This window comes from Polypterus senegalus, chromosome 11, assembly GCF_016835505.1.
Source record: "Polypterus senegalus isolate Bchr_013 chromosome 11, ASM1683550v1, whole genome shotgun sequence".
Taxonomy (NCBI): domain Eukaryota; kingdom Metazoa; phylum Chordata; class Cladistia; order Polypteriformes; family Polypteridae; genus Polypterus; species Polypterus senegalus.
In genome coordinates this window covers 72,038,782-72,056,428 of record NC_053164.1, presented here as the reverse complement: position 1 = coordinate 72,056,428, position 17,647 = coordinate 72,038,782, and the positions used below count along the sequence as shown (strand labels likewise).

The 17,647-nt window shown below is 38.0% G+C and overlaps 1 protein-coding gene across 8 annotated transcripts in view; it reads right to left on the bottom strand.

Moving 5' to 3' along the window:
* Window positions 1-17,647, bottom strand: part of ehbp1l1b (EH domain binding protein 1-like 1b) — a 125,457-nt gene that overhangs the window by 55,939 nt on the left and 51,871 nt on the right. For 4 of the 8 annotated variants that reach the window (XM_039769021.1, XM_039769022.1, XM_039769023.1 and 1 more), the window contains exons 2-10: window positions 10,856-10,913; window positions 8,544-8,639; window positions 8,366-8,419; window positions 6,866-7,044; window positions 4,977-5,125; window positions 4,802-4,888; window positions 4,596-4,670; window positions 4,403-4,489; window positions 4,240-4,314 (exon numbers count right to left, since the gene is read on the bottom strand). In XM_039769021.1, coding sequence (XP_039624955.1) covers window positions 4,240-4,314; window positions 4,403-4,489; window positions 4,596-4,670; window positions 4,802-4,888; window positions 4,977-5,125; window positions 6,866-7,044; window positions 8,366-8,419; window positions 8,544-8,639; window positions 10,856-10,913 — 860 coding nt within the window. The remainder of the gene's footprint in view (window positions 1-4,239; window positions 4,315-4,402; window positions 4,490-4,595; window positions 4,671-4,801; window positions 4,889-4,976; window positions 5,126-6,865; window positions 7,045-8,365; window positions 8,420-8,543; window positions 8,640-10,855; window positions 10,914-17,647) is intronic. The other 4 variants (XM_039769026.1, XM_039769027.1, XM_039769028.1 and 1 more) reach the window with 2 other exon arrangements.

Below are 17,647 nucleotides of genomic sequence, written 5' to 3'. Positions count from 1 at the left end.
TTTTCATGTTACAAAATAGTTATTTAATGAGAGTAGAATAGAGTTATCGTGTTTGGGAGTAAGCAAGTTTTACTTTCCACTTAAAATGTTACTGCAATATTCGTGAATTGTGTTCATTAATAGAGTGGAACCTCAGTTCACGACCATAATTCGTTCCAAAACTCTGGTCGTAACCCGATTTGGTCGTGACCCGAAGTAATTTCCCCCATAGTATTGTATGTAAATACAATTAATCCATTCCAGACCGTAGTAACTGTATGTAAATATATTTTCTTTAAAGATTTTTAAGCACAAAAATAGTTAATTATACCATAGAATGCATAGTGTAATAGTAAACTAATGTAAAAACATTGAATAACACTGAGAAAAACACTTGGGTTCCATGCTCAGTTGCGCGCACATGCTCGCTCACTCTCAGCGAGACTGCGCTCTCTCTCTCTCTCTCTCTGCTGCACACAAGCCTGCGCTCTCTCTCTCTCTCTCAGCAGCACACGAGCCTGCACTCTCTCTCTCTCAGCTGCAGGTGAGCCTACGCTCTCTCTCTCCTGCACCGGCTTTATTTATTTAGTTATTTATTAAAACGGGCCTTTTTGACTGGAGCTGTGAACCCGTAATACCACAGGAGGAAATTGGGTTGAGAGGAGGTTACAGTTTTGAGGGAGAGTCCCTCTGCGTGATGCACCGAGAACAATGTACAGTACAGGGAGAGACTGAACACGTGCGGAAATCATCGGTGCGCACAAGCTGAAAGAGAAACTAGCTTGTTCGTATACCGAGTGTGTGGTCGTGAACAGATGCAAAAGTTTGGCAAACATTTTGGTCGTAACCCGATCTGCACGTGTTCCGTGACGTTCGTGAATCGAGGTTCCACTGTACATCAATAGAACAAACTAAAAAAAGTCAAACAACTTTTATTTTATATACCCTCCTTTTTAAAGGAAAACACCATCCCAAGACACTTTACAAGAAAAGATTCAGTGTACAACTGTCTACATGTATTCTGTACAACTGAAGCAAAGGCAGGTTCAAATTCTCTTCTCATCCTCTCAGGCATAGCACAGAAGATTCACTGTAAATACACCCAGGTTTCTTTTTTTCTCTTTTGAGTCAAATGTGTTATTGTATTGGTAGGAAGCATGTAGTTGTAGTAGTAATAGTAGTAGTCATGGTAGAAATGTCACATGTGTGTCCTATGCTGTGTGGCCATATCAAGCAAGTTAAGGCAAAGAATAATTTAGTCACATCAGTATCTACAGTATATAAATAATTCACTAAGGGCACGCAAGAGAGTGAGCGCAAGCAAGACAGAGAGCGCATGCAAGACTGAGAGCCACACCCGCCAACTCAAAGACTATGAGATACGCTCGACAGAGCCCCGCCCGCCAACTCTAACTAAGGGCAAGCAAGACAGACGGTGCACACAAGACAGAGAGCCACGCCCGCCAAAGCCCAACCACCAACTCTAACTAAGGGCAAGTAAGAAAGAGAGCACATGCAAGACAGAGAGGCACGCCTGCCAACTCATAGAGCCCCGCCCACCAACTCTAAGACCATGGGATACGCACGACAGAGCTCCGCCCGCCATCTCTAATCCTACTTCTGCGTCTGCCGTTGCTCTCGATCAAATAGCAATAATTATCAAACAAAGATAACTGGCAGTAACAGTGCAAAATTCACAATTGGTCTGCCAGTTTGAAAAGATAAGTTTTTTTTGGATCCACGTTTCAAAAGATCATACATTCCTGAGGAAAGGTATGAAGAGGTCAAACACAGAGTTGTGTCTGAAGTGGAGACCCTTCAACATGATGAGACCACTGCCCAGCCTGATTTAGCAGGGGAACTTTCAGAAGCAGCTGAAGCATCACCACCACCAGCCAAAAAGGAGAAGCAAAGCCTTGGTAGCTTCTTTAAGAGGCCAACATTTTTATCGACATTGTCTGACAGAGATAAAATTGAAGCTGAACTTTCAACCTACCTACAAGCAGCTGAAATTGACACTGACACAAACCCACTTGCATGGTGGAAAGAGCATGAACCAATCTTTCCAACTCTCAGTTGCCTTGGAAAAAAATATCTCTGCATACAGGCCACTAGTTCGCCCTCAAAAAGGGCATTTTGCACAGGTGGCAACATAGTGAACTGCCACAGGGCATCTTTAAGACCAGAGGCAGTTGACAGAATTGTCTTCATTGCACAAAATTTGTGAAATTGTGTTACCTGAATGCATGTTCTTGCCATGCTTTATTTGTTTACAAAACATAGTTTAAAAAGAGCATACTGAAACATTATTATTTTAAGGTTTTTTTAGGCAAACCTAGGTAAAGTAGATAAAGCATCTACTCCTACGTCACCTAATATTTAGACAACTGGCTTACTTGCGTAAATGTTTAGATGTGTTTCTTGCATTAATTAGTATATTTTGGTTTATGCCTATGATGTAAAGTTGTAAGTTTGCAATTACATGTAAGTAACTAAAGAGCAATATAAATGTGTGGCTTCTTTTTCAAATAACAATAGATGGGAAAAAAATATCGTTGCATATCGTATATTGACTTTTGGTCCAAAAATCTCGCAATTTGAATTTTGAGCCATATCTCCCAGCCTTAGGCTGGACACTAAGGAGGGAGAAAAGGGCCTGTACCAATTGGCTATACAGAAGAACTGAGCTAGATGTGCAGCAGGTTAGGGTGATAAAAGGATAAAGATGGAAATGTACTCACAAGTGAAGAGAGTGTGTTGAGCAGATGGAAAGAGAACTTTGAGAAGCTGATGAATGAAGAGAACGAGAGAGAGAGAAGGTTGATTTCATGATTTCATGCTAAGAAAGACAGATGCGATGTTTGCTCTAAGGATGCTAATGGAGGAGCTGTGGTATTGTATGAAGAAGTTGGGAATGCCAGAGAAGTACATAAGAGTTTTACAGGATATACTGTATACAAGGGAAGTGTGACAGTGGTGAGGTTTGCGGTAAGAGTGAGGGATGAATTCAAGGTGGAGGTGGGATTACATCAGGGATCAACTCTGAGCCCTTTCTTATTTGCAGTGGTGATGGACAGTTGACAGACGAGATTAGACAGGAATCCCTGAGGACTATGATGTTTGCTGATGACATTAACCATAATCAAAAATAAAATTATGACTGCAAGATTAATTCTGCAAACTCCCAGATTTGTAAAGCAGGTTAGAAAATAGATGGATGGTTATAATCCACACACTGCTAACTACTGACACAAACACAGACTAGTAACTTATGTGAACATGCACTGTGAAAGTAAAATAATAAACAAATAGCTTTACCTCTGACAAAACATGAAATGGAGTTACAGCCTAAAATTTTCCACAACATCAGACAACTGGACAAGCTACCACACAGACTTAAGCATGGAGGCAAGAACTGAGTCAGAAACAAATAAAACATCCATTTCATCTAGTTTGCGAGGAGTCAATCTAAATTTCCAGATACTAATCTTAAAATTTCTAATTATAGTTCTACTGGTTCTAAGTACAAAGTGGCTAAAAATATCCCAATACCTGACATTTGTCATTTAGATAATTTATCCTCCATGCTGAGTTCTATTTGGGAATACAAGAAAATCTGTGAAAGTTTGATCCCATATTTTCTCTCTAGCCTGCTATTGTGTTTTTATACTGATACGTTCAAAAATGAAATCTGAACACAAAAGCATTAAGGCAATTGTGATAAACAGCAAAGACTGTGTATACTGTGAATATGACTGACTATAATTCCTTTAACTACTTGAATCAGACCAAACAAGCCACCATAATTTCCAGCACACTCTGAAGAAATGAATATATGTTTTTAGCATACACTACTATTTCACACAGACATACTGCATTGTTTCCTTTAATCTGGATGTAAACACAAAAGTGTTCTTTATTAAACATTTAAGACCAAAATGGGCAAGATCATATTTGCAGCCCAAAGGCATGGTATTTTGTCACTCTTAATGCTAAAAGCAAATTAAGATGGAAAAGAACTTCATTGTTTTAATTGAAACATTTTAATAAAAAGTGAAAAACCTTTGTTGGTTTCAGTAAAATCATTCAGTAAAAGCTTTTCCTACATTTTTGCTTCCACTGTTTAAAGAAAATGTCCAGCAGCAGAGTGAAGTTAAAGTGAAGAGAAACTTTCAAAAGTTTCCTGCCCTCACACAGATATTCGCTAAGAAAGAAAGAAAGAAAGAAAGAAAGAAAGAAAGAAAGAAAGAAAGAAAGTACCTGAAATAGCAGCACAAGCAGGGGAACCAGGTAGACTTTTCTTTTCCTTTTTATTTATAGATGAAATGCTAGAGCCTGAAATTGTGAGAAAGAGAGGACAGGCTTTTTAATAAAAGAAAAGCAAAGAAAATGAAAATGGGCATTAAATAAGAGAAATCAATACCCATAGTAACAGCATAGGCAGGAGGATGGATAATTGGCCTAGGTCTCCGATCCTCACTAACCACAGAAGTAAAGACAGTACCTGGAGCTAAAGGAGGGCAGAATGAGATGGAAACAGGACCTAAATCTACTGAGACATTTTAAAAGTAAAATATAAATGAATACAGTAGGAAAACAAGATTAAAATCATATACCCTTAGTAGTAGAATATACAGGAGGATTCATAACCACTGTATTTTGATCTTCCTCTGCAGCAGCAATACAAGGAACTACAAATAAAAGGTAGTGGAACATACTTATGGAAAGAAAGAAAGAAAGAGAAAGAAAGAAAGAAAGAAAGAAAGAAAGAAAGAAAGAAAGAAAGAAAGAAAGAAAGAAAGAAAGAAAGAACAAACTGTACCGATAGCTACAGAAGGAGTAGTAGTATTGGTAGCAATTCTTGGCCATCTTTCCTCTTGAAATCCAGAAGCAGAAACAGGAGCAGGGACTACAAATGAGATTGCAGAATAAACAAATGCTCTCAAAGAATGCAAAAGTGGAATCTTTTAATGTAATGCCTGAAATCAGCTTCCTACCTATGACTGTTGTTCCACCACTTTGAGGGCTGCTTAAAGAACTTGACTTCTTTTCATCCTCTTCATCACTTTCAGCAAAATCATCTAGATTACCGATGTCTGATGGTTTCACACTCATTAAACTAGCAAGACTCTGCATATCTTCATCACTATAAATCAAAAATACTATTACATAGGTATTTTGCAAAATTAATTTCCACATAAGTCTACTGCACATTGCCAAGACCTTATCAGCAAGAATCAAAGTATAATTGATGATGTAATTTGTCTAACAACTAGTAGCAATTTAGGCTTAAACATAAAATCATGAGGATCATATGCTACATCACTTTAAAGGCTTACATTTACATAAGCACTCCGAGCCCGTACTTAGCCAAAAGTGTTATAAAAGCACAAATCGAAATATAATGAAATTAAATTAAATACCTACTAACAGAATACCCACATAACCCAACCTTTGTCAATGTGTGAATAAGCAACAATTCTGATGCAACTTATAATCATTGAGCAAATTCTTAGGACCACTATCCAAATTCCGGGTAGTGCATCCTTCTGCTGCTTGTGGCATGCATTCTGCAAGATGTTGGAAACATTTCTTTGAAATTCTTGTCCATATTGACATGATTGCATTAAGCAATTTCTGCAGATTTAACACCTGCACATTCAGGCTGCAAATCTCCTGTTACAACACATCCCAAAGGTGTTCTAATGGATTCAGATCCAGTGACTGGGAAGGTGACTGAACTCAGTGCTGTATCCAGTTTTAGGCAACTGTTACTTTGTGACATAGTGTATTATCATGCAGGAAGTATTTATTAGAAGTGTAAATTGTGGCATGAAGGGATACACATGGTCAGCAAAAATACACAAGTAGGCCATGGAATCCAAGAGATGTTTGATTGGTATTAATGGGCCCAAAAAGTGCCAAGAAAATATCCCCCACACCATTACTCCATCACCACCATCAGCCTGAACTGTTGATACAAAGCAGGTTGGGTGCATGGATTCATGTTATTGGTGCCAAATTCTGACCCTACCATCTGTGTGCCTCAGCAGAAATTGAAATTTATCAGACCAAGCCACATTTGTCCAGTCTTCAACTGTCCAGTTTTTCTGAGCCTGTGTCCACTGAAACATCAGCTGTCTGTCCTTGGATGACAGGAGTGGAACCCAACATGATTTTCTGCTGTAAAATGTGGTTATCTGAGTTACCGTAGCCTTTCTGTCAGCTTGAACTAGTCTGACCATTCTCCTCTGACCTCTCTCTCAACAAGGCAACTTCCGTTCATAGAAACACTGCCAACTAAATGTCTTTTCAAACACTCTGAGTAATCCCTAGAGATTGTTGTGCACTAAAAATCCCAAGAGATAAGCAATTACAGAAATATTCAAACCAGACTGTCTGATACCATCAATTATGCCATGGTCATAATCACTGAGATCACGTTTTTCCTTATTCTCATGTTTCAAGTGAAGACTGACCTGGCATGTACTGTAGCTGCATGATTTTATGCATTGTGCTGTGTGAAGGTGATGATTGGCTGATTAGTTGACTGCATGGATAAACAGATATACTGATGTTTCTTGTTATTTGCTCAGTGAGTGTTTGTGTTGCTTATAGACAATTTTGGAGATACAGAAGAGAAAACTCATTAATATTTGATCCCGTCTGTAAGCTGAACTAAACATGAATTTCACTGCAGAGTTGAAATTAGACTAAAAACCTGTGGTGAAGGGATGAGATTCTGGAGGACAGTTTGCATGCTATGATTCTCTCAGGTAAATGGTAATAATAAGGGCAGGATTCAGTAATAATACAAATATGTCTTGTCTGAACATCTTTAATGACAACATAAGTAACTAAGTTTTTATTAAAAAAAAAAACTTACGTGGCCTTTCCCTCACGGAGGAAAACACAGGATAATGAGAGTTTCAGTGTAGCTTCAACCACCTTTACAGATAATGGCTTCAGCTTCAGTTTAAGGTCCGTCTGTGTAGGCATGGCACTGACATATTTCTTCATATTTATATCTGCAGAGGCTAGAACCTTACGTCGACCTTTTGACTCCTGAGAAACAAAAAGGCCAACAAAAAGGTGTAGTAAGGTGCTTATCACATACAGGTTTACTCCTTTCAACTTTTTTGTCATGAAAAGAAAAATGGGATACATAAATACACGTAACCAGGAATCATTAAAGACTATGACAATTTAAAGATATTAAAAGCACACTTAATAAAAATCCAGTACACGTTAGCTATGACGGAAGTGAGTAGAAAAAAAAATTATTTGCAGGAACAATTTACTATTTATCCGCATGTTTCAATTAAAATGTTCCCTCGATTTATGAAATTCATGTACACGTTTTCATTAAAATGTTCCTTTGATTTAGTTAATGTGTGTGCCTGTAATCCACATAATCCTGCTTTTGTATATGGACAGCCTAATGGATAGAGACATCATAATAAGAATATTTTTTGATTTGGGAATGAGTTATGACAGCATTGCAAAGACTCTTGACACACGGGGGATCACACTGAGAAAAATGCAGCTACAAAGGGTCCTCTGGGCTAATAAGCTCTACCAACAAAGCTGTACCAACATCGAAGAAGTTATTCAATTCATCGCTGATCAGTAGCAAGGTGCCAGAAGACTGCATGTCCAACACTAGATGTATACAAAGTGTATTAAGCCACTTCTGGACCTTCTTTTTTTCACTTCAGCCAATAAAGTGTTAACCTGGCCCTGTGCATTAGCTCTTTATCATGTTCAAAAGTACAAAGGCTTTCCCTTTAAAGTTGTCCCTTGTGGTTATGTGATAACCTGTATCATTCATTTTGCAGCTGATTTTGATAACTGACGCTATGCTGCTAAATACAGTGCAGTCCAAAAGTGAAGTTATTGTTATACAAAATTACTTGCATCCTGGAGAGCACTTTGGATTAAGAGCGAGATTCCCAAAGCATCACCGCACATCAATTATGCTAACCATTACAGAGAAAGTGTTCAAAGTGATTTTACAGAGATCTTTGTGCTGTGTTGCTTTTGACCCCTCTTCAGACCTTAAGTTGAGTGACCTCAGGAACAAATTTCAAATGAGCCAATGCTGAATCACCTTTCTCATAGATCAATTGACAGTTTTTTTGCTTTGCCATATTTTAGTATACAAGAAGCACAGAAGGACTATGCAGAGTGTAAGCACACATTTAAATTGAGGAACATTTTAATGAAGACATGCTCATAAAACTGTAAATAGTCCCCATATGTTTTTTTTCCTACCCACATCCTTTTATGGGCTCATTAAATTTCACAAACTTCAGAACTGTAAAATAAACAAATACCACCACCTTCGTATTAGACAGCAATTCACCATACTTTTAGTTACACTTACATTTTCAATGACAAAAGTCCACTCCTTATCTTCAAACTCCTCAGCATGATGATCCTGCAGTAGTATATAAAGACAAATTATTTTAGGGCATCTTTCTTTCTGAATAAAGCTTAAAAAATAAAAACATAATAAAATAATTGTATATAAATATGTTCACTTCAAAAAAATAATTTCATACCCTGTACAAAGTAACAGTGATATCCACATTTTCTGGCACGGGCCAAACCACCATCCCCCGGTAAGGATTCTTAATTCCTGGCTGCCACCCATGGGGCTGAAAAAAGTTTAACAAAGAAAATGAAGTCTTCACAACAGCAGTTGGAAAAATGCTTATGATTTCATAGAATTTTTCAGGAATAGACACTCAACAACAATAAACAAATCCCTGACCTGAAATGAAAATAAAATGTAGCTGTACTTTATTCTGAAATGAGAATATGTAAAACAAACTGCAATACAACATTTATAGTATTATGACACCCTCATTTTACTTATGCAAATTAAGTTTATAAGAACAAAAACACAGATTACATGTGAAAACTGAAAAATTGTTATATCAAAAACATTTTGTTTAATTTGGATATACTAGATCAGGAGTACTCAACTGCAGTCCTGATGGTCCAGAGTGGCTACAGGTTTTTACTTTAACCAGATCTTTAATTAGAACCCATTTATTTACTACTAAAGCAATAGGTTTCTGGGCTTAGTTTTTATTTAACTTGTTTGTTATGATTCAGAACCCTTAACTGCCTATTTTAGTTTTAAAAAGCTGCATTAAGGTTTTAAGTGTTGTCTGTTTTCTTAATGAGCCATCAGTTAATAATGAGATGGAAATGACAAAGGAATGACCAGCTCTCCAGCTAATGTGATTCCATTTAAAACTGTGTATTTGCATCATGAAGATGCTGTGTTAGTACAATGTTTTGAAATAAATGAAAGAGAATGGTTGGACCAAGAGGTACAAATGTGTTTCAGACCACAAAACATATGAATCACGAATTAAAAAGGGAAAACATATGGATAATGTTCTCAGAAAATGAAAAATCTGCAATGTGATAAAGGTTTGTCTTGGAAGAATGAAAGCTTGAACAAGCCATATAATTAAATGCCAAGTGTCATTAGCTGCTAGGCCTGGCTTCTAATAATGAAACTGGTTGGAATGAAAACCTGCACCCACTGTGAACCTCCAGGACTGGACTTAAGTACCAATGTACTAGGTGATACATTACAAGGCAGAGGAGTAGTTTGAGAAAGTAAGCAAAATACTGTACACACTTTACTTGTGCCAGGGCAATTATTAGTTGCAAACAGACTCACCATCATATCTTTGGATAGAAAGTCTAAAATGAACTCATTCAAATATATGGAGAACATGCAAAGTGCAAGCAGAAGATACCCTGGCCCTGAATCAAATTGTGACCAAAGCACTATGAGGTGTCTGTGTTCTATTCCTTTATGCAAGAGTGTGTGGCAAAAAGAAAAATCAATGGCTATGTATGCAAAAGATCTACTGGATAGGTAAGTAAGTATGTCTGGTGCATCCATGTCAATAAGGTACATGACATGTTCTATGTTACAGCTTAACACTACTTGGTTTGCATTACTCATGTTAAATTTTCCAACATGTCTCAAGCTATATATTCATGTACAGTAAGCACTGTACAGGAAAATGTACTGAAGTTAGTGTCAGCACACAAAAAATAATTTTCATTGAGTCAACTTGGCTGCTAAGGACAATTAGTACAGCTCACAACAGTTAAGCCATACTCAGTTTTAATCACACCACAACAAACCCTCAAAGTGGAGTAATTCTTCGAAATAAGTTGATGCCTTTGCAATATATGTCTGCAGAATCAGCAAGAGTTGTGCATGCTAGGGGCTTGACTAGTAAATAAATGTATTGTGAAATGAAGTAATAAATAAAAAAACACGATATGTGAACATACATAATTAAATGTGCCATTAAATGTTTTTTGCTTACTTCTTTTTGTATTTAATTATTTTTCTTCATTTATTTTAATACACTACATGCAACATGAAATGCCTTGGAATAAAAACTGTTATTTTCACCTGTTAAAGTAGAGAGAGTTTGTTCAGTGGGCTCATGTATCATGCATTTTCTAAGTCATTTATGAAGTTTAATACCAAAAATAGCTAGGGCTTTTCCTGGCATCTTGAGGAATAATTTGGGAACCAAACCACATTGCATAAGCATAGAGTAGGAAATATATATTTTTTTTAATTAATCTCCTCTAATTTCATTAAAAGGAGCTACTTACTAATGAAGATCTTAAGTTAAGTTTATGTATACATTTGTATACACGTATACATTTTTGTCTGATGCTGAGATTTGCAGCCATGTATATAGCCATCTTTGTAAAAGGGCCACTAATTAGCCATGTAAAATTAATGTATATCACATAAGGTGAAAGTTATAAAATTGACAGTATCAAAGACAAGTGTGGATAAGGTGGATACTGGGACACTTACCTTGGAACAGACACGCCGGTTTCTTCGGGTCCACACCACTATCAGTTTGTCAGGCTGCCTAATAAAAAAAATATATTTACATTTAATTACTCATATCCCATCTTTCATATTTACAATACAGACTCACAGTACAATTTTGGGAAATAGGGTTAAACTGCTGTGGAATATTTCTTGAGCTCTAAGTCCCTCCACTGAAATCTAAAATTTCAGAACTGAACAAGTGTGGACTACTCATATACAGACTATCACTAGTGTGCTGATAGGAATTTCTAGACCAACACAGATTACTGATGTCTTCACTGAAGTCTCAGCATGATTTTATCATCTCCATGGAGGTAAAAATACATGATTTCTTTATTCTTTGACTCAGCAAAAATGTACAACTTCAGAATATTATATACAAGTACACAAATGTATTTAGCAAACAGTTTCAGATTTTAACAAAAACAATATCAAATATAAAGTGAAGACATTAGACATCTAGAAAAATGAGTCAAAGATAGAATGTTAGAATTTGTCTAAATACAAACATTAAGAGATATGAAATGTAACTTGGGCAACTTCAAAGTATTTGCCACTGTCTAGTAATTTAAAATACAAGGTGAAGCAATAGAAACGGCAAGGCATGTCTCTGATGATACCAGTGTAAACAAACTTCTCCCCTTCACTTCACTGATGAGAACTTTTATAGTAATGACTTTGTGAATTTATTAAAATAAATTTTCTTTTGCACTTAACAGTTGTTATAAACCAATTATTCTCACATACTGTAGCGTGTTTGTAAGAATGTTAAACCAATTATTCTCACATACTGTAGTGTGTTTGTAAGAATGTTCATGCTCTAAATGGTGCATCAGACATTGCCTAGGAGCAATGAACTTTATTTGATTTGAAGAAACTCATGTTCAAATTCAATATTTTATGTTTGTTTGATAAATCTGTGACTGTATAAGGTTTTCTTACACTGACATCTATGTTAATTTTGTAAATTACAGCGTGCATGTCACTTTTTTATTTCAGTTCCAGACATGGCCAGAAGAAACTATAATATATTTCTGCGTGAGATGGCATATTGAAAAAAGAAAAACAGACTTTCTTACCTGGGATTTTATATTGCTTACGTGATAAATTACATGAATTTTCTTATTGCATGAGGTTCTACTGACTAGAAAAGCTTGCCTGCTCTCAGGATTAAAAGAGTGTGCTGTAACACATCCAAGGATACCCAATAACAGCAAGCTGGGGTAACACTGCAGTTTCACAGTTCTAGGATACCAGACTCCACATTAGTGTGTTGTTTGTGATCTTATTAGTGTGCCGTTTGTGATCATATCTGGGTTTCCTCCAAGGTCTCTCAACATTCAAAAGACATTTCAGTAAAATAAGTGTGTTTGTCTGCTGTCTCCTTTAGTGCTGGTTCCTATCTTTTCCAAAACCATGATCAGGATAAATGGGATTGAAATAGATGTTTTTCATTTCATATAGAGTGCCAACATCCAATTAAAACCTAGTGATTGGCTAATTTATCTGTGTTGTTCAGCAAAGTAAAATCAAAATAAAGACATATATAACCCATTTAAATTATATAACAATATTAACTTTTGTAACCATATATTTAATAATTGACAAATACACACTAGGGTGGAATAGAAGGTCCATTATTTCTTGTTACTGACTCACAGTCCTAGGTTTCTTTCTGATTGCTGCACATTCTATGTGGATAGTACTTGTTCTCCCTGTATTTGCATGGTTTTTTCTGAGTACTCACAGTGCTAAGATACACAATTAGTAAACTGGCAATACTAAGTTGGACCAAGATGAATGTTTTGTGTAAATATGTCTTGTTGGAGTCTTGTTTAAGTTCCATTTAGCACTGGTTACTTTTTTGTGCCTGATGCTTCCAGGGTAGATTTTAGCTCCCCAAAACACTGAAAACAGAAAAAGGAAACTAAAAAACTACTAGCATATTTAAAATATAATTTTAGCTGGCAGAAATTAAAATAGACAATAACTCTGAAAATAAATGCATAAAAGATACAGTCAAAGGGTTTGCATGTTGCAGGAATAATTTAGAAACTTATGATTTCACTCAAACTGTGTGACAGGGCAGTGAATATCTGAATACATATAACTGAAATCATCTAAATAAACCTGAGATAAATAGATTTATTGGGCAAATGTGAAGCTAAATGCCTGTGTAACTATCATTTTAAAATATATTCAAACAATGCCATGTTTATTAAAATTAAAAAAAGAAAAACAAGCAATTGAAATCTTACAGTTTTGGCTTGATGATTTCTTTAAATATTTATATATGATGAAGCACAGAATAAAATACCTTATAAGGCTATTAACCTACTAGAAAATATGAGTATGTTTTCATCTTGTAATGTTTTCTTTTAATGTTATTGCTTTTTATTATACAAACTGTTTAACTTAGAAATTAATTGTGATGTCATTCTCCTTTATAAAAAAAGGAAAAATCATTACTTAAGAGTTAGCACATACCTGAACTGATCGAAACAATACTTATAGTTTCAAGAAAATATAAAGCTGTCAATACTGATGATTACAACAGCTGTTATCATCCCAGAAAAACTTTTAGAAATATTAAGTCCGCAACAACATTTCTTAAATTGGAGCACATATGACATGATTACTTCATAATAGCACAAGATTAATAATGAAAAATATCCACAGTTTTTAAAAAACTGTAACAACTGGAAAAACAGGGCAGCACAGCATTTTCATCTTCTCAATTAACCATAACTGAGCAAAACACTTTAATCTAAAGCTTAAAATGCTGAATTTCACAAGTGGCACAAATTAAGCCCAAGGGTAAAATTTAAATATGACATCCTCAGGGATAATTAGATGTGGGTTGTTTCAGTCAAAATGGGAAATAAAAGTGTATATATGGACTGGGCCCCGGACACAGGCAGATGGACAACATAGTTCCACCACACACTGTTTATTTACATTACTATTTACACAAATTACGTGCACTCACAACTCCAGTGCCTCCTGCACCGATTCCCCCAATGTCCAGGCAACACTCTTCCAGTCACTGTGCCTCTCTTTCGACCGCGGCCCCTTAAATGGGAACCCGGATAGGCTCCAGCTGCTTCCCGGCAATCAGTCCTGGCAACACCCCAGTGTGGCGGAAGTGCCGGCTGTGCACCCGGAAGCCGTCCGGGTGTCCCCTGTTGTCTTCCCCCCAGCACTTCCTGGTGCGGCCGAAGTGCTGGGCTCCAGGGTTCCTCAGGCACCATGGCGCCGCCTGGCGGTGGCCACGGGCCCCTACAGGGTTGGGCTTCCAAGCCCCCTACCCGTGGCCCCCAATACAACCAGGGCGATCGCCCCCTTGCGGTCTGGAGGAGGCACAAGCCTTCCCCTGAGCCCGGCCGGGGACCACAATACATATATATATATATATATATATATATATATATATAGTGGAAGTTGACCCGGACACAGACAGGTGGACATGTTGTTTAAAACACCACACGTTTATTTACAATATATATTTTACAATAATGGTCACTAAGACCCCAGCCAATGGTCACTCAGACCTCAGTCACGTGCACAATTATCCCAAAACACTCAGTCCTGGCCACGAATGCCTTTCTTCGGGCCGCCTCCACTCTCTTCTGCCTCGTCCTTTTTCCACCCGACTCTAGCCTCGAATGAAGGGAGACGGCCCCTTTTATACAGGACCCGGATGAGCCCCAGGTGTTCCCAGCATTCCTCCTCTAGCCACGCCCGAGCGTGGCGGAAGTGCCGGCTCTTCTCCCGGAAGCTCTCCGGGTATCCTCCAAAGTCTTCCCCCCAGCACTTCCTGGTGTGGCGGAAGTGCTGAGGTAACAGGTCCCCAAGGCATTGGGGCGCCTCCTGGCGGTGACCACGGGCCCCTACAGGGTAGGGCTTCCATGCCCTTGACCCATGGCCCCCAGAGCAACCCGGAAGGCAACCCCCATGTGATCCAGGGTGGGCACAGACCCACATCCGGTCCCTCATGACGTCCCGGCCGGGTCATGGCCCCTGGCATCCCTGACAATATATATATATATATATATATATATATATATATATATATATATATATCAGAAATGGTAAACTGTCAAATGTGGTACAATACAATAAAGTCCTGAATTAAACTGTTCAACTCATTTGTGGTCAGGAATTAGGGAACTCATAGCCATTAGAAATTACCTCCAGTAGGTGGCACTGACTCCTCAGAAATAAAATTCTGTTGCAAAAAATATCTTTTTAAAAAGCTCCTGGAAACTTTATAAACATTATGATTTTAAAACCTACAGTAAACTGAGGTGGTGCATGACTTTATACATCATGTGAGTTCTTGCAAAGGCACTGTTTCCCACTATACTTTAATGTACTGTATGTTCTTCTAAAACTACAGCAGATTTCATAATAAGTTGCATTTACTTGGGATCCTTATCTAGTTCTGGGTATGACATTAAACTGCATCCAGCCCTGCAAACGGTCCTTGAACTTGCAGGGAAAATTTGGGGGTTGGTGGCAGGACTAGCACTCAAGCCACTATAAAAACTTCAGGCAGCTCAGAAACAGCAGATAGGACTCCTTTCTGCTCTCCAGAGATATAGCTCTGCTGCAGTCGCCCAAAGGAAGGCTGCGCATATTATAAAGGGAATAAGGAAATCCCCCAGGAGTTTCATCCTTGGAAGAGTTGAAACTGCCTGAGAGCCTGTTGGGGATTGGAACTGGTGTGTGGTTCTGAGACACTGGCCACTGCATGGCAGCACTTGGGTCCTAATTTGAGGTGGCTCATCTGGGTAGGCACGTGGAACTTGTCTTGTCGACCATCTTCCTCTGCTGTCATAGGAGCTTTGTAAACTCTGTATTTCAGTGGCGGCACTCTCTAAGGTATGCAGACCTGGCCAGATCTTTGTAGTTGGGTATACTTTTTATTGGTCTGGTCTCTCTGTTGTGGGTCGGCTGCTCCCAATGGTCTCCAATGTCACTCCTTTCAATGAGCGTATTATGAGTCTCATATCAATACACTATCTGGGTGCCTTGTCTGTTGTCTCAGTGTATGCTCCAACCATAGTGAGTGATGTCTTGGTGAGGGAGGTATTCTATTCGCAACTTCGCTCGTTGGCTGATGGGTGCCTATGAGGTGACACTCTTCTTTCTGATCATGGATGACCTTGATGTGACCAGTGGTAGGGATCTGTGGTGTCCAGGGTGAACTTCTCCAGGCTGGTGGTAAGGTTGACCTTCTGACATTGCAAGCAATCTTTGCTTCCATTTGGGAGACGGGCATCATCCCAACTGACTGGAATACAGTGGAACCTCAGGTCACGACTGTAATTCGTTCCAAAACTCTGGTCGTAACCCGATTTGGTCAGGACCCGAAGTAATTTCCCCCATAGGACTGTATGTAAATACAATTAATCCATTCCAGACCATACGGACTGTATTTAAATATATTTTTTTAAAGATATTTAAGCACAAAAATAGTTAATTATACCACAGAATGCTGCACAGCGTAATAGTAAACTAAATGTAAAAACACTGAATAACACTGGGAAAACCTGGAACAGAGAAAACTAACATTGCAAGAATTCACACTATAGCCTTATGAACCGATTGCTGTAAACACTTTTTTTAATGAGTTTTAAGCACAGCGAAAAACATGAACATTTGAAAAATCTGTAATTTAATAAACAACCAAGAAAAATAACATTGCAATACAGTAATCCCTCCTCGATTGTGGGGGTTGCGTTCCAGACCCCCCCGCAATAGATGAAAATCCGCGAAGTAGAAACCATATGTTTCTATGGTTATTTTTATATATTTTAAGCCCTTATAAACTCTCCCACACTGTTTATAAATATTCCCCGCAGAGTTATACAGCATAATCCCTTTGTATTCTCTTAGATATTAGGTAAGATTCATTGAAATTATGTATATAAACACACTGTTTATATACAGTAAAACCTAAATATTATTTTAAAGATATTGAGTGTCTCCGATATCACATGTTACAGCCATTACGATAGACATGCCACCAGCAATAAATACGTACAATGCAACAAAAATAGTATACAGTAAATGTGTGTGTACAGTGACACTAAACGTACGTACATGTACTAAGTACTGTAAGTAGAAAATTAATTATGGTTACTCACCAACAATGACACGATGACTTGTCCGATAACAAAGAGTTTTATTTTACTGCACAACAAAGGAGAGCGTTACAGCCTTTAAAAGAACCACTTCAGGTGATTGTGTAGCACTGCCGTTGTTCTTCTTCTGGCAGTCTTCAATCCAAATCCCTAAAGTAGATTCCATCCAGACTACTGCCTTATTACATCGACTTACAACTTGTTTTGCACCCTGGTTAAAAGGACACTGCGGCCGTAGATCTTATATTCCTTTCCTACTTTTTAAATAAAAAGAATCGTAGCCTTCAACAAATCCAAAACGTTTACCTTTTCGGCAATCGTTAACATCTTCCGTTTGTGCTTGGGCACGGCCCCTGAAGCAGTAGCAAATCGTTTTGGAGCCATAATGAAGGGCTTGACTATGCACAAAGATAAACACAAAAGAGCACAACTCTTTACACAGCGAAACACGTTGATGCTGAATGAGCGAGACGAGACTTCCTGGTTAACACTGCATTCAGCAAGCAGGAACTTAACTGCGTGCTCTGATTGGTTAGCTTCTCAGTCAGGAGAACTTAACTGCGTGCTCTGATTGGTTAGCTTCTCAGTCATCCGCCAATAGCGTCCCTTGTATGAAATCAAC